Consider the following 18,751-nt stretch of genomic DNA (forward strand, 5'->3'; position numbering starts at 1 on the left):
ACACACATTACCCCATCACCCACAGCCACCTGATCCCATCATCCACAGCCACCTTTGCCAGCCAGAACAATGAGTCCTTTTGGCAGGATCTAGACTGTAGTGAAGGCACTAAAGCAGACCATGTGGTCATGTGGTAGAAACATACCCTGTCGTAAGACAAGGGATAACTTTGAGAACAGTCAGAAGAGAACAAGAATGAGGATGGTGAGGGGAATTCACATTTGCAAATGTGTTTTACATCAATTTATTTAACTATCACAATTTTACCAGGCAGAATTATGTCAAGCACTATGCATTTTTCAAAGCAACATTAGAGGAAAAGTATTTTTTATCATTTGTATATTTATATGTTTGTGTCTAATCTATCTATCTATCTATCTATCTATCTATCTATCTATCTATCTATCTATCTATTTTTCTAATAGGTCTCTATCCCTGGTAAATCAAGGGTGAGTTTTTTTTTTTATTCTAGTATTTAATCTTTGACCCTGGTACTTGGCACTGAGCTCTGAAGATCTTTGGTTTGTGTGATCAGAGCATTTGGCACAGATTTCATATATCCCTTGAAATTTTCTCAGTGATAGGTGTGTCTTTTGTTCTAAAGAGGCAGTTTTGGGTGGGCCCCTCAACAGTTCTGGTCAGGCCCCTCAACAGTTCTGGTCAACAAAAAGACAAAACCATGATTAGAAGTTAGGAACTTTCAAGTGCACCTTCTATATTCTGTGAAGGGGAGAGAGGCTAGAAAATTGGCAGTTGATCATGCCTCCATAAAATAACCCAAAGGCATGGGGGGTGAGATCTTCCAAGTTGGTGAACACATCTACATGCCAGGAGTTGGTGCATCCCAACTCCTTAGGGACAGAAGCTCCTGTCATGAACCCTTCTAGTCCTCATTTACATACCTCTTCATCTGGTTGTTCACCTGTATCCTTTATTATATAATATTTTTCAAACATTAGTGCTCCCATGAGTTCTAGCAGCCATTCTAGCAAATGACCAGATTGAAAGAGGGGGTCATGGAAACCTCAAATCTGTGGTCAAATAAGACAGAAATAGGGTTGGAAAGTCTTATGGACTGACTCCTTAACCAATGGGTAAGTGGAATAAAATTAAAACACACCCAGCTGACACTGGTGTGGAGAAAAAACCTGCACATATTTGGTGTGCGTAAGGGAGAAAAAGGAAGTTTTCCCTTTAGCACTATCATTACTTCCATTTGAAACAGCAAATACACAATGGCATGTGATTCAGCGATCAAAAAAGATAAACTCATGTCATTTGCAGAAACATGGATGGAGCTGGAAGGGATTATGCCAACCAAAATAAGTCAGAAGGAAAAAGATAAATATCAGATGGTTTCACTTATATGTGGAATATAGAGAAATCAAGCAAAAGACAGCAGGAAAAAAAATCTCCCACACTGACCACAGATCCTTGGCATACAGCAAAGGAGGGAAGAGAACAAGGTGATATAGTGATGGGTCACAGGTGATATTGTGGGGGCCAACTATGGGGACTAAACCTGAGGGGAGAGGCCAGTTATCATACAAAAAAACAAACAATGGTGTAAGAAAATAAATACATTTTAAAATTTTTAAAAAGAAACAAAAAAAATGTCAAGATAGTTCTGTCATTTGCCCTCGTCATGAGGCCAGAATGCCAAGATATGACCCAAGTAAAAAGCTCCACCTGCTCCCTCTTCCTTCTCCACCTGCCTGTCTTCATTCCCCTCTTCCCTCACCTGTTACCACATTCTGTTGACTGTGCTGCATAACATTTTCAGACACTTACCTCCTCTTCCTGTTATTATGACTGCAATAAAGATCCTTTATCACTTCCCTCCTGAATGTAAAATTGTTAATGAGCCAGTGTGGGGGCCAGATGCCCCTCTCTGACTTTATAAACCTACAGAAATGCATATTTAGTGATTTTACTCCTTTGCTTATGTTCTTTCACTGTGCTATCTTCACAGCAAAACCCAAACCACTTTAAATGGTAATACATGTTATTCATGGAATGGCCCCTGCTCTCAATTCTCCTTATATTCTTACTCCTTGATTGTGTATGTGATCATGTAAGCATACTCATGTACACCTTCTTTTGCATTTGATTGTTCAGCTTTCCCAGCACCAGACATTAAATAATTTCCTGGTTACATTGTAAGATCTTGTTTTTGTTTTTTTTTTGTTTGTTTGTTTGTTTGTTTTGTCATAAATGTAAGTGGTTTTATTTTGGGTCCTCAATACTGTTCCAGTGATCTATTTTTATTACAATACCAGACTGCTTTAATTGCTAACACTTTGTAGTATATTTTGAAGTCAGGAAGAGTGATACCATGTTGTTGTTTTTTTTTTTTAATCTCAGGAGTGTTTTTTGTTTTTTTTTTTTAAGATTTATTTATTTATTTATACAAGAACTGGGGTATAGGCCAGATGTGCGGGAGGGTGAGAGGATTCACCAGAGACAGAGCAGGAAACAGAACAGGCAGACTGACAAAATACACTGTGGAGGGGAGCAGCGGGAGAGACAGGAGAGGTCTGCAGCGCCATGTGGGAACCTTGGCAGCTGGCTGGGATGGAACCAGTCCTGCAGAGGCTGCAGACAGCTTCACAGCATGGCGCTCAAGTGCCTGTGCCAACAGGAGAGGCCCAGGAGTGTTTTGTTATTTGAGATCTGTTGCTGTTCCAAAGGTATTTCATGATTTTGTGTTGTATTTTCTGTGAAGAATGCCACTGATATTTTAACAGGTATTGCATTCAATCTGTATATTGCTTTAGGCAATACAGCCATTTTAGGATGGGATACCTTTACATTTCTTTGTGTCTATTAATTCTTTCAGTATTTTTATAGATTTTAGTATATAAATACTCCTTTGGTTAAATTTACCAAAAGATATTTAACTCTTTTTGATACATTTGTAAATAGGATTATCCTCCTTACTTCTTATTGTGTTAGTTCACTCTCTGCATATAGAAATGCAACAGACAGTAATTTTGTGTCTACCAGTTTACTATATTAATTATTTCAAATTGCTTTATACTGGAGTCTGTCATTTTCTACATATATTATGACAACATAAGCAAACAGAGTTTTAATTCTTCCTCTCTAACTTGAATGTAGAGTAACTTTTCTTATGGAATAGCTCTTTCTGGGATTTCCAGCACTATATTGGTGATTAGCGATGAGTGTACATCCTTGTCTTCTTCCTGATTGTAGAGTAAAAGCTTTCAGTTTTTTACTGTAAAGCATGTTGACTGTGGTTTTGTTGTAAAAGGCATTTGTCATGTTCCATTACTAATTTTGTTGAAGGTTTTTATCATAAAAGGATGTTGAATCTAGTCAAGTGTTTTTCTGATATTTTGAAATGATCACATGAATTTTGCCCTTTTTTTGATGTGGTGTATCACATTTATTAATTTGTCTATGTTGGAACTATCCTTGCATCTATGGAATAAATACCGCTTTGTCATAGTATTAATGTATTGCCAAATTTGGCTTGCTAAATATATCATCAAGAAGTTTTCCATCTAAAATGCAAATGGCCAACAGACATATGAAAAAATGTTCAACATCACTTGTAATCAGGGAAATGCAAATCAAAACTACAAAGAGACACCATCTTACGACAGTGAGACTGGCACATACTAAAAAAAAAAAAAAAAACTAGCAACAACAAATGTTGGTGAGGTTGTGGAGAAAAAGGAACTCTCCTGCACTGTTGGTGGGAGTGCAAACTGGTTCAATCACTATGGAGAGCTGTGTAGAGATTTCTTGACCTAGTAAAGATAGAGTTTCCATATGATCCAGCAATTCCACTCCTAGGTATTTACCCAAAGGACACAGAAACATTAATTCCAAAGGGCACGTGCACGCCTATGTTTATAGCAGCACTATTTACAATAGCTAAGCTTTGGAAATAACCCAAATGCCCAAAAATAGATGACTGGATCAAGAAGATGTGGTACATATACACAGTGGAATTTTACTCAGCAAAATCAAAAAAGATTTTTTTTATTGATACTCAGCAATCAAAAAAGAGAAACATGCAATTTGCAGCAACATGGATGGAGCTAGAAGGGATCATGCTCAGCGAAATAAGTCAGAAAGAAAAAGAAAAATACCAGATGGTCTCACTCATAGCAGGAATTTAGAAAATCTAAATAAGGGACCAGGAAAAAGACTAATTAATACAAAGTAAAAATCAAAATCAACAAGCAACTATAAACCAAAGACACATTACAGGGGTGGGAGGGAAGGGGAGAGGAAGGACTAGGGTCAAAACAAGGGGGGGTGCAATTGTATGGGGACTATAATCAAAATGAAAATGCATACATTGTGCAAAAATGAAAAAAATGATGTAACAATTATATAAAATAAAATATTAATTAAAAAAAGAACTTTTCCATCTATGTGCTTCAGTGAAACTACTTGTAGTTTTCAGTTTTGTGATGCTTGTATAATTTCTTTAGGTCTGTTAATAATTTGCTTTATGAATTTTTGTGCTGTTATACTGGGTGCATATAAATTGATAATTGTTATGTTTTCCTCTTCTATTGATCCATTTATAAACACATAACGTCTTTTACTAGCTTTTTTGGCTACAAGTCTATTTTATCTATATAGCAGTGATTACCTAGTTAAATTTTCCATCAGTTTGCAATACCAGTATCCATTCCTTTAATTTAAGTCTATGTTTGTCTTTATAGCTTAAGTAAGTCTCTGTCAGGAACACATCTATATAACTCTATATAGCTATATATAGATCAATCTATCTTGTTGGGCTTTTGTTTTTAATCTATTTAGCCATTCTATAACTTTTGATTGTTGAGTTTAGCTCACTTACATTAGAAGTAATTATAGCTACTACAATTTTGTCTTTATTTTCTAGTTCTATTTACTTACTAGCTCAACTTTTTTTGGACTTTCTTTTGTTTTTTAATTAAATAGGAGAGTTCCTTTACATATTTCTTGCAGGGGAGATCAGTGTTGGCCAAATCCTTCAGCTTTTGTTTGTTAGGGAAGAGTATTGCTTCTCACATATCTGAAACAGAGTTTTGTAGGATAAGGCATTTTTGGTTGGAAGGCTTTATCTTTGAGTATTTTGAATATGTCATTTAAATCTCTGTGTTTTGTAGAGTTCCTCATGAGAAATCCAAAGAGAACCTGATGGAAATATCTATAAATTAACTTCTTTTTTCCCCAAACTACCTTCTTTATTATTCTTTTTTATCTTGTTCTCTTGCTACTCTGTACAGGTCTCACTGCCTTTAGATAGCCCAGTGTCTTTTAGTTTCATGAGTTGTATGCTTAGCTCATTTGACATGTTTGGGAAGTTTTCCTCTATTACTTTTATGAATAATCAATTACCTTCTGCCATTTTCCCCCCTCTCTGGGGTTATCCTTATGTTGCATGCTCTAATGGGGTCAGATAGTTCTTTTAGTGCTTCTTCATTTTTATTTTCACATATAATTTATTTCTTTTCCCACCTGGGTCAATTGTGCATTTCTATCTTTTAGGTCAAACACTGATTCTTCATTTGGTCTATTAGGTTTCCATAGTTTTCTCTAGTGCTCTTAGTCTCATTTATTAAGATCATTACATCCTGAACTGCTGCCATTTTCTTATTTGAAGATTCAGTGTCTGTTTTCATTTCATAAATTATAGTTCTGAGCTCATTATTTTTTTCTGTTTTTTCTATCTCTCTTTCACCAGGTTTCTGAGCTCTCTGGTATCACTCTGACTTGCCTTTCTATATTTTATCCTGTCTCTGTAAATTTCATATTTATGATCATTTCAATTTCTATCTGATACAGAGATATAATCTGCCATGTCTTCATATTTGGAATCCAGGACATTTATTCTTTTTAAAATTACATATTTCATTCAGGCCTTGAGTTTCTATCTGTTGTAATTTTATGTGTACCTATTTATTACTTTAAATTTCTTTAGTTTTAAGAATATGCATATCAGCAATTTAGAAAATTGAACTACTTTACTTTTCTAGCAAGTGATGCTGTGGATTTTATTAGTGTATTCAATTTACTTAATTCTATTGCCTGCTCTGCACACATAGGCAAAATCCAAACTGAGATTAAAACTATCACTATTTGCAGATGACATGAAAATGCTACAAGGAAAATCCACACTTGGAAAACCATAAAGACTCTACTAAAAAGGAACTGAAATAACAAATCAAAACACTAAAGTGGCATGTTTCAAAATCAATTTGTAAAAATTAATTTGTAAATGAATAACTTGTGTGTCTTTATGCATACAACAAGTTAGAGGAGAAAGAAATGAAAAATTATCCCATTCAAAATTACAACAAAAGCACAAAGTGCCAACTGGCACTCTCTGACCAACAGAAAGGAGGAAAAAAACAAAAAACTAAAACAACCAACAAGAACAAACTACGCAACAAGCAGGACTGTGAATGGAAAGGAATTATTTCAGCCACCACACCCCATGAACTGGAGCTGTGGAGAACCCTGCAGGATTCGCCGCGGAGGTGAGCGAATGGCTCCAGGCGCCATTAGAGAAAAACAAAGACTGCCACCGGAGACCTACACACAGCCCAAGGCCAGCCTGTAAGCTTGTGCGGGAAAGCAGCACGCTTGAAAAGCAAACGCGGATCGCAGCTGCCCAGGTCTCTGTGCCTGCGACCTAGGCTTGCAGGGAGATGTGTGGGGGCCCTCACTGAGGTGAATGTCCCTCCCTGAGTAATCAGAAACCAGGCGCCTGGGCACGGGAGCGGGGTGCAAAAGGAACCATTTCTGCGGACACTGAACTGGGCTTCACCCCGCGTCCTGGACCTGAGGGCTTTGACACTGAGACCCGGGGCACAAAATTTGGGGCATGGGTTCCCCACAATGGTGGGTCACAAGGCAGACACAGCATACAAAGCCATTGAGGCTTTTCCCACCACTCCCACTCTGTTCCCCATCCCACGGGGTGAAAAAAACAGCTCCTCAAAAACACTAGGAGAGATCTCTGGCGCCACCTAGCGACCAAAAAAAAAATCACCAACACCCCATAGAACAGGGACCTTTCTTCAGAAAAGACTGCTTGAAACCAGCAGAAGGCTCCTGGAGGAGCCAGTGGTGAGCTGGAAAGTTTGCCCACGCCAGACCCCTTCTGACCAGCAGTCCAAGCCCAGAGGGGGAGCCGGCAACCACGGACAGGGCAGACCGGGCGCACAGAAGAGTGTGCCTGAGACCGGGCGCGCGGGGAATGCGTCCTGCATTGCCATTTTAGAACAGGGACATTTCTTCAGTAAATACTGCCTGATACCAGTGGAAGGCTCCCTGAGGAGCCAGATGTGAGCTGGGAAGTTCGACAATGCCAGGCCCCTTCTGGCCTGCAGTCCGAGCCCAGAGGGGGAGTGGGAACCCACTGCCGGGGCAGACCAGGCACGCAGGGGTGTGTGCCTTTGCATCAGCATTTTAGAACAGGGACCTTTCTTCAGTAAAGACTGCTTGAAACCTACATATGGCTCTCAGAGGAGCCAGAGTGGAGTGGAGAAGTTCACCCAAGATGCTGGCCAGTCCCAGCAACACAGTGTCCCAATGCGTACAGCAAATTAGAAAACAGACAGTAGGGAATAGAAGAACCACATGCAACCTAGCAACTCCTCAGGAAAAAAGCACACCACAAAAAGAAAACCAACCCCCAGAAGCAACAACAGTAACTTGGAAGAACTTCTGAGTCTTCCAGAAATAGAATTTAAAATTGAAATGATTAAAAACATGACAGAATTCATAAAGGAAAACAATGATAAGGGAAAAATAATCAACGATCAGAAGAATGAAATTGAGTCCCTAAAGAGGGAAGTAAAAGAAACGCAGGATATCACAGAATTAATGGAGGCACTAAAGAAATCTTGGAAAAGCAATGAAAGCAGAATAGATGAAATGGAAGAACGAATAAGTACTCTTGAAGACACAGAAATAAAAAGAACCAAAACAGAAAAGGAAAGAGAAGTACGAAGGAAAAAGACCAAAGAAAGACTTCGGGAACTATCTGACTCCATGAGGAAAGGAAATATAAGAATTATAGGAATACCAGAAGGAGAGGAGAGAGATGTAGGAACAGAAAAAAATATTCAAGGAGATAATTGAAGAGAAATTCCCAAATGTGAAGAAGGAGCTGAAAATTGATATACAAGAAGCAAGAAGAATACCAAACTTCCACACCGAAAGGAAAAATACAGCAAGACACATAAAAGTAAAGCTCCTAAGATCCAGAACAAGGAAAAAATAATGAAGCTGACAAGAGGGAAGAAACAGATAACATTCAAAGAGAAACCAATCAGGCTGACATCAGACTTCTCCGAAGAAACACTACAGGCAAGGAGAGAGTAGAGGGACATAGTCAACAGACTCCAAAAGAACAGATGCCAACCAAGAAAACTCTATACCACAAAGCTCTCCTTCCTCTATGAAGAAAGAATAAGGACCTTCCCAGACAAACAGAAACTCTGGAATTTCATTACGACTAAACCCCCACTCCAAAAAATACTACAAGGAATCCTAAAGCCAGAAACTGAGGGACGAATAACAATGAAAGAAGGCCAAAAAAAAGGTTATTAAAAGAATAAATAAATAAAATCAAAGGAAAGACAAACACAATGGCAAATACAGATGCTAACCTATCAATATTAACTCTAAATGTAAATGGACTAAACTCTTCAATAAAAAGACACAGAGTCGCAGGCTGGATTAAGAAACAAAACCCAAACTTTTGCTGTCTCCAGGAAACACATTTAGCTACAAAAGATAAAAATAGACTCAAAGTTAAAGGATGGAAAACAATCCTACAAGCAAATGGACCAAAAAAGAAAGTAGGAACAGCTATACATATATCAGATAAAACAGATTTCAAACTCAAAAAGGTAAAAAGAGACACCAATGGTCACTACATTATGATTAAGGGGACAGCATTTCAAGAAGAAATAACACTCATTAACATATATTCACCAAACGAAGGAGCACCAAAATATATCAGACAGCTATTGACATCTCTGAAAACAAACATCAGAGAAAACACATATGTAGTGGGAGACTTCAACACACCACTAACAACAATGGATAGATCAACGAGACAAAAAATAAGTAAAGACACTAAAGCTCTAAATAAGGACTTAGAGCGCTTGGGCTTAACAGACATCTATAGAACACTAAACCCAAAAATAACGGAGTACACATTTTTCTCAAGCGCACACGGATCATTCTCCAGGATCGATCACACACTGGGACACAAGACAAACACCAACAGATACACCAAGATTGAAATCATACCAACCATCTTTTCTGACCATGAAGGCATCAAACAAGAAATAAACCATAAAAAGAAGGTAAGGAACTCTCCTACCTCATGGAGATTGAAAACCACACTATTAGAAGACCACAGGACTAATGAGGAGATCAAAGAATAAATTAAAATATTCTTTGAATTGAATGACAAGGAGGACAACAATTTCCTAAATGTATGGGATGCAGCAAAAGCAGTAATAAGAGGAAAATATATAGCAATAGAGGCTCACATCAAGAAACAAGAAAGAACTCAAAGAAACAACCTAATCTCGAAGCTCAAAGATCTAGAAAAAGAACAACAAAAGAACCCCAAAACCAGTAGAAGAAAAGAAATAATAAAAACCAAAGCAGAAATAAATGAAATTGAAACTCTAAAAACAATCCAAAAGATCAATGAAACCAAGAGCTGGTTCTTTGAAAAAATCAATAAAATAGACAAACCCCTAGCCAGGCACACAAAGGAAAAAAGGGAGAAAGCACTAATAAACAGGATCATCAATGAAAGAGGAGAAATCACAATGGACACAGCAGAAATCAAAAGAATAATCAGTAACTACTATGAACAGTTATATGGAAACAAGTTCAACAATCTAGAGGAGATGGACAAATTCCTACAACTCTACAATCACCCAAAGCTAGATAAAGAAGAAATAGAACACCTAAACAGACCAATTACAAGCAGCGAAATTGAAATGGTAATCAAAAACTTCCCCAAAAACAAAAGCCCAGGACCTGATGGATTTACAAATGAATTCTACCAAACATTCAGAGACAAATTAGTGCCTATCCTTTACAAACTCTTCCAAAAAATTGAGAAGGAAGGGACAATACCAAACACGTTCAAAGAAGCCAACATTACACTAATACCAAAACCAAACAAGGACAATAAAAAAAGGAAAACTACAGGCCAATCACCCTAATGAACACTGATACAAAAATCCTCAATAAAATCTTATCTATCAGAATCCAACAATGTATCCATAAGATAATTCACCATGACCAAGTAGGATTCATGCCAGGGACACAAGGATGGTTCAACATCCTAAAATCAATCAACGTTATCCAACATATCAACAAAAAGAAATATAAAAACCATATGATAATATAAATAGATGCTGAGAAAGCTTTCGACAAAGTGCAACACCCATTCATGATAAAAGCCCTTGAAATTCTTGGGATACAAGGAACATTCCTCAACATCATAAAGGCCATATATGACAAGCCAACAGCCAGTATCATTCTCAATGGTGAAAAACTGAAAGCATTTCGATTAAGATCTGGAACAAGACAAGGATGTCCACTCTCACCACTGCTTTTCAATATAATACTGGAAGTCCTAGCCAGAACAATAAGACAAGAGAAAGACAGACAAGGAATCCAAATAGGAAAAGAAGAAGTCAAGCTATCACTATTGGCAGATGATAATATACATAGAGAACCCCAAAAACTCCACAGAAAAACTAATTCAACTCATTAATCAGTTCAGTAAAGTGGCAGGATTCAAAATCAACACACAAAAGTCACTAGCCTTCCTATACACAAACAGTAAATCTGAAGAAGAAGAAATTAAAAAAAAAAAAACCCTTTTATTATCGAAACAAAAAAAATCAAATACTTGGGAATAAATCTAACAAAAGAGGTAAAGGACCTATACAAAGAAAACTATAAAACACTGTTAAAAGAAATAGAAGAAGACACAAAGAAATAGAAAGACATCCCCTGCTCATGGATTGGAAGACTAAACATTATTAAAATGGCCATCCTACCAAAAGCAATATACAGATTCAATGCTATTCCAATCAAAATTTCTATGTCATTCTTCAAAGAAATAGAACAATTATTGATGAAATTCATATGGAATCACCACAAACCCCGAATAGCCAAAGCTCTCCTGAAAAAAAAAAAAAAAAAAGAAGGGAATGGAGGCATCACACTCCCAGACTTCAAATTATACTACAAAGCCATAATCATCAAAACTTCATGGTATTGGAACAAGAACAGACACACAGACCAATGGAATCAAATAGAAAATCCAGAAATAAACCCACAGATATATGGTCAACTAATCTTTGACAAAGGAACAAAGAATATGCATTGGAGCAAAGAAAGTTTGTTCAATAAACGGTGCTGGGAAAACTGGGTCACTACATGCAAAAGAATGAAGCTTGACCACTACCTCACACCGTACACAAAAATCAACTCAAAATGGATTAAAGAACTAGACATAAGACCAGAAACCCTAAAATATATTGAAGGAAATATAGGTGAAACACTACGTGATATGCACATCAAAGACATCTTTACAGACACATCACCCAAAGCAGTGATAGTGAAGGCAAAGATACACAGCTGGGACTACATCAAATTAAAGAGCTTCTGCACAGCAAAAGAGACAATAACAAAAAGAAAGAGAAACCCCACCGACTGGGAGAACATTTTTACACACACACTAATGATAAAGGACTGATTACAAAAATCCGCAAAGAACTGATGAGACTCAACACAAACAAAGAAAATAATCCAGTCAAAAAATGGGCAGAAGAGCTAAAAAGAAACTTCTCTGAAGAGGAAATGCAAATGGCCAACAGACATATGAAAAAAATGCTCAACATCATTTGTAATCAGGGAAATTCAAATTAAAACTACCATGAGATACCATCTTACACCAGTGAGAATGGCACATATTAAAAAAACTAGCAACAACAAATGTTGACGAGGATGTGGAGAAAAAGGAACTCTCCTGCACTGCTGGTGAGAGTGCAAACTGGTCCATCCACTATGGAGAGCTGTGTGGAGATTTCTGGACCTACTAAACATAGAGCTTCCATATGATCCAGCAATTCCACTCCTAGGTATTTACCCAAAGGACACAGAAACACCAATTCCAAAGAGCACCTGCACCCCTATGTTTATTGCAGCACTATTTACAATTGCTAAGCTTTGGAAACAACCCAAATGCCCAAAAATAGATGACTGGATCAAGAAGATGAGGTACAATACACCATGGAGTATTACTCAGCATTCAAAAAAGATAAACACATGCAATTTTCAGCAACATGGATGGCGCTGGAAGGGATCATGCTCAGCGAAATAAGCCAGAAAGAAAAAGAAAAATACCGGATGGTCTCACTCATAGCAGGAATCTAGAAAACTTAAATAAGGGACCAGGAAAATGAATAACTATAAGAAAGTGAAAATCAAAATCAACAAACAACTATGAACCGGAGACACTCTATGGGTGGTGGGGGGTGGGGAGGGGAGGGATTGGGGTCAAAATAAGGGGATTGCAATTGTACGGGGGATATAAAAATAAAATTTATTTAAAAAAATTAAAAGTAAAATAAAAAAAAAAAAAAACAAAATTACAACAAAAAAAGAATTAAACACCTAGGAGTAAACTTAATGAAAGAAGAAGTAAGGGAAACGGAAACTCTGTAATACATTAGTATAAAAAATAGAAGACATAATAAACTGGAAAGATATTTTATGCTCATGGATTTGAAGAATTAACATGATTTATTAATTTTTAATATTTCATTTTATGTAAGTCTTACATCATTTTTCATTTTTGCACAATGTATGCATTTTCATTTTGATTATAGTCCCCATACAATTGCACCCCCCCTTATTTTGACCCTAGTCCTTCCTCTCCCTTTCCCTCCCACCCCCCGTAGTGTGTCTCTGGTTTATAGTTGCTTGTTGATTTTGATTTTTACTTTATATTAATTAGTCTTTTTCCTGGTCCCTTATTTAGGTTTTTTAAATTCCTGCTATGAGGGAGACTATCCAGTATTTTTCTTTTTCTTTTTGACTTATTTTGCTGATCATGATCCCTTCTAGCTCTATCCATGTTGCTGCAAATTCCATGTGTTTCTCTTTTTTGATTGCTGAGTAAAATTATATTATGTATAGAGTAAAATTATATTATGTATATGCACCACATCTTCTTGATCCAGTCATCTATTTTTGAGCATTTTGGGTTGTTTCCAAAGCTTAGCTATTGTAAATAGTGCTACTATAAACAGGGATGCAGGTGCCCTTTGGAATTAATGTTTTTGTGTCCTTTGGGTAAATAACTAGGAGTGGAATTGCTGGATCATATGGAAGCTTATGTTTAGTAGGCCATGAAATCTCCACACAGCACTCCACAGTGGTTGGACCAGTTTGCACTCCCACCAACAGTGCAGGAGAGTTCCTTTTTCTCCACAACCTCACCAACATTTGTCATTGTTAATTTTTTTTTAAATATGTGCCATTCTCACTGTTGTAAGATGGCTTCTCATTGTAGTTTTGATTTGCATTTCCCTGATTACAAGTGATGTTGAACATTTTTTCATTTGCCTGTTGGTCATATGCATTTCCTCTTTGGAGAAGTTTCTTTTTAGCTCTTCTGACCATTTTTTTTATAGATTTATTTATTTATTTATTTATACACATACTGGATACAGTCAGAAATGCTGGAGGGAGAGAGGAGTCACCAGAGCCAGAGCAGGGAACAGAACAGGCAGAGTGACGAAATACACTACTGAGGGGAGCAGTGGGCGCAACAGGAGAGGTCTGCACGCCTGCTCTTTTTTTGACTGGATTATTTTCTTTGTTTTTGTTGCGTCTCATCAGCTGTTTGCAGATTTTTGTGATCAGTCCTTTATCATCAGTGTTGTGTGCAAGAATTTTCTCCCAGTCAGTGAGGCTTCTCTTCATTTCGGTTATTGTCTCTTTAGCTGTTCAGGAGCTCTTTAATTTGATGTAGTTCCAGCTGTTTATCTTTGCCTTCACTATCACTGCTTTGGGTGATGTAAAGATGTCTGTAAAGATGTCTTTGATGTGCATGTCATGTATTATTTCGCCTATATTTTCTTCTATGTATTTTATGGTTTTGTCTTGTGTCTAGTTCTTTAATCCATTTTGAGTTGGTTTTTGTGCATGGCATGAGGCAGTAGTCTAGCTTCATTCTTTTGCATGTAGCAACCCAGTTTTCCCAGCACCATTTATTGAACAAACTTTCTTTGCTCCAGTGCAAAAACTGGTTCTTCAAAAAAATAAATAAAATAGACAAACCCTTAGCCAGGCTCACAAAGGAAAAATGGGAGAAAGCACAAATAAATAAGATCACAAATGAAAGAGGAGAAATCACAACAGACACAGCAAAAATCAAAAGAATAATCAGAAATTACTACAAACAGTTATATGCAAACAAGTTCAACAATATAGAAGAGAGGGAAAAATTCCTACAACTCTGCAGTCACCCAAAGCTAGATAAAGAAGAAATAGAACACCTAAACAGACCAATGACAAGCAGCGAAATTGAAATGGTAATCAAAAACCTCCCCAAAAACAAAAGCCCAGGACCTGATGGATTTACAAATGAATTCTACCAAACATTTAGAAATGAATTAGTGCCTATCCTTCACAAACTCTTTCAGAATTAACATTATTAACATGGTTATCCTACACAAAGCAACATACAGATTCAATGCAATTCCTATCAAGTGTCCACTGGCGTTCTTCAAATAAATAAAACTTTTCTGAAACCTTGAATAGCCAAAATGATCCTGATAAAACAAAAGTGGTAGCACCACACTCCCAGGTTTCATACTATATTACAAAGATAATAGCATCAAGGAGTATGGTAATTTAACAAAAACAGACACACAAAGCAATGCAATAGAATTGAGACCCCCAGAAAGAAATCCGATTGTAAGAAACATTAATCTACAATAAAGGAACCAATGTCATACACTCAAGAAAGGAGAGTCTCTTCAATGAATAGTGCTGGAAAACTAGAAAGCCACATGCAAAATAATGAAACTAGATTAGTACCTCCTACCTTGCACAAAAATTAAGTCAAAGTGGAAAAAATTATGGTTATAAGACCTGAAACTGTAAAGTACAAAGAAGAAAACATGGGACAAACATTCCACAACACTGGCTTCACAGATGTCCTTCAGGATATGTTTCCAAAAGCAAGATAAGTAAAATAATTATAAGCAAATGGGATTACATGAAATTAACAAAGATTTTTGCACAGCAAAGAAAAAAATACCACTAAAACAAAAAGATATCCTACTGAATGGGAGAAATATGTCACGCATCAAACTCACAAAGGGTTGATATCCAGCTTTAAAGAACACATGCAATTGAATAAAAAGAAAACAATTAATCCAATCAATAAATGGCCTGAAGACCTAAACAGACACTTTTCTAAAAAAGATATACAGATGGGCAACAGGACAATAAGAAAATGTTCCTCATCATTTATCCTGAAGTAAATGCAAATTCAAACCACAATAAGATGGTACCTCATGCTATGAGAATCAAAAAGACCAGAAGTGACAAGAACATGGAGTTAAAAGAACCCTCCTCCGCATGCACTGTTGGTGGGGATGTAGACTAATCCAGAATTTAAAGAAAACTGTGTGGAGGTTTCTAAAACTACTAAACATGGATCTTCCATATGACCCAGCAATTCCACTCCTAGGTATCTACCTTAAGAACTAAACAATCATATGGTCAAAATAAGGGGGGTGGGAATTCTATGGGGACTATAATCAAGATGAAAATGCATACATTGTGCAAAAATGAAAAATGATGTAAAATATATAAAATAAAAAAGATACATAAAGAATAAAGTGATCAAGTTAAGTCACAAAAAAGAATGAAACAATTATAAATTCAAATAATATATGCACTCCTATGTTCACTGCAGTCTTAATACAATAGTGAAGTGATAGAAGGAAACTGCGTCCAAGGACAGAACAATGTATCAGAAAAATGTATTGTATATATACAGTGGAAAATACTCAACTCTAAGTTGAGTTGCCATTTGAGAAAACATGCATGAAGCTGAAGAGGATAATGCTAAATAAAATAAGTCAGAAGGAGAACGACAAATGCCAGATGGAATCATTTATATGTGTGGGAATGTCAAAAATCAAAACAAAGACTAAAACTACACTAAAGCAGTAACAAACCCTTGACATCTGACTGCAAAACTGAGGCAACCAGACGAAGGGTGTTAGGCTGGGACCCAATGAAGCCCAGGAAAAAGATTTTTGGGAGTAATGTAAAAATAAGCATTTGTAAAAGTTTGGGCATATAATCCCTAAAGTAAACACAATTACACAAACCAAATTTTCCTCAATACAAATAAACAAATAGCTAATGGGATGATACAAATACTTAATAAACTTCAAATAAACAAATTTTATTTAATCCAGAATCTTTACGTATTATTTAGACCCAGAAATCTCTGTTTAGCAAGGTTTCATTTGATATCACAGAAAAATAAAGCTCAAAAAGTTGCTAAGTGTTCACCAAAGCAGTGCCTCACTTCAGCATCTAACAAAAATTTGGAAATATTGAATAAATTATACTTCCATAGTATTATTAAGATTGGGATGACAAAATTATCCTGATATAAGTTATCCTTCAAGATCAATGAACAACCTATTTCCTTAATGTGTTGAGAAATATGCAAATATAATTAATAATGCAATTTTAAATTAATAACAATGATAGTACTTAAAGTGGGTGTTTATTATATGCAAAACTCAATTTTAAATATTTATGCTATGTCTATTAATTTATTTAATCTTCCTAATAACCCTAACTGGCAAGTATTAACTCTTCTCTCCTTTCAGATAGGTAGAATTGAGGAACAGAAGGTTAGGCCGCCTGTTAGTCAGCTAGTAAGGACATGTACTTTAGATTTTGCACTCTCAACTACTGTAATATGGTGTGTATGACATCACTGATGACTTTTATTCCTTTAATCTACAGATTCCAAAAATAAATACTTATTCCAAGTGTTACACATTAAAAATAATTGTCACATGGTATCTCTGCAAACATTAGAATATATCAAATCACTATCAAATAAGTAATCTAAGAACGAGAAGGATATATGTAATACCATATAGCTAAGGGTACTCAGAAAGAGAGTTGCAAAGATAACCAAGGTAAAAAACAAAAACAAAAACAAAAAAAAACAACAAAACAAAACAGTGTGACCCTTCCTTCCCTTCTCCAAGCGAAGGTAGCTGATAGTAAGCCCAAGTAGCAGAAAAGTAATCTCTGCAAACAGCAACTGTGAAGAAATTACTAACAGACAAGTATTCATCTCTTAAGGTGCCCAGGTTTTCTGTCAATATGTACATGTAAAGGATGTATCCCTGTAAGGCTATCCAACTATATCTATGTGCCCAAGGGTTGGGAGAGATCAATTATGGTGATCAGATAATTTTGCAACAGTTCCAGCCACAGCTAGAATACACTTGCAAGCAAGTCTTTGTTTTATTTTTTCTAGTTTGGGAAATATTGCAGGAGATGCCCTCGTTAGGTTAGGTTATGCTGGCTTTTGCAGAAATCCTAGGAGAGAAAACATTGTGTCTTTGCCCTCCCAAATTTCTCCCACCACTATGTCCATTTCCTCCCCAATATCCCATGAACTCCTCTTGCTTACTTGGGATAATTTCTAGATCGAATGAAGGGCAGCATCTCGGAGTCGTGACTAGATGGTGGGAGTAATAAATCACGAAATCGTTCTGTCAAAACATCAAGTTGTAAAAAAAGCCATGAAATTGATATCAAAATAAAATTATTTCATATTCTCTTAATTTTCTATTTTAATCCATATCCTTTATTAGAAATTTGTCTAGCTTATTATACATTACTAAAATGTGCCCATATTTCACTTTAATGAACATCATTTTATTATCATCACAACTCAAATATAAAAATGCCGAGTATTTTTATTGGTATAGACTAATAAAATCTTGTAACTGAAAGATTATGGGAAACACATATGACCAATAAATATACCAACAGAGTCACGGTCTCATTAATAAGCTGGGAAATGCAAATCAAAATGCATGCCACTAGGTAGCATTCACATTACAAAGCAAAGAATTGACAGAATTTAACCTTGCAAGACTAAGTCTTAATTATTTGAATTAGTTTTATGAGTCAATATTTCCATTTCCATGCAAATATTCTGCAGAAACTTTCATGTATCAGGCAACAAGTAAAATAGTATAGTGGAACTGTTCATATCAACATAAATGGAAACAAATTGCCCACCAGCAAAAGAAAGGGAAATCTGTGGTATATTCACACAATGGAATATTAATTGAAGTAAAAGTGAATTAATTTACAAATAGAAACATAGGAAATTATATTAGTAAGATATTGGGTGGAAAAGATGCCAGCACCTTACATGTCATTTTTTAAATTGAAAAACACTAAGATATTTATTGTTTAGGTATGTTATGACTGAAACTGAGCAAACCAATAAAGAAAGGATGATATACATAATTAGGGATAATGGCTACTTTTTTCAGGAAGGGGATGAAATACAAAAGCTAAAGGGTAATTATTCATATTTCATATGCCTCACTAAAAGCATCACAGGCTTAGGATTACCCAAACTGGCAATTTGAGT

At 36.2% G+C, this 18,751-nt stretch overlaps 1 protein-coding gene across 2 annotated transcripts in view; it reads right to left on the reverse strand.

Annotated features, from left to right (window-relative positions):
- NOX4 (NADPH oxidase 4) overlaps positions 1-18,751 on the reverse strand; it is a gene marked incomplete at both ends in the record, with an annotated part of 203,829 nt that overhangs the window by 39,194 nt on the left and 145,884 nt on the right. For both annotated transcript variants that reach the window (XM_084230445.1, XM_084230444.1), the window contains one exon: positions 17,774-17,855. In XM_084230445.1, coding sequence (XP_084086571.1) covers positions 17,774-17,855 — 82 coding nt within the window. The remainder of the gene's footprint in view (positions 1-17,773; positions 17,856-18,751) is intronic.

Source organism: Talpa europaea, assembly GCF_964194135.1.
Source record: "Talpa europaea genome assembly, chromosome: 1".
NCBI classification, from domain to species: Eukaryota; Metazoa; Chordata; class Mammalia; order Eulipotyphla; family Talpidae; genus Talpa; species Talpa europaea.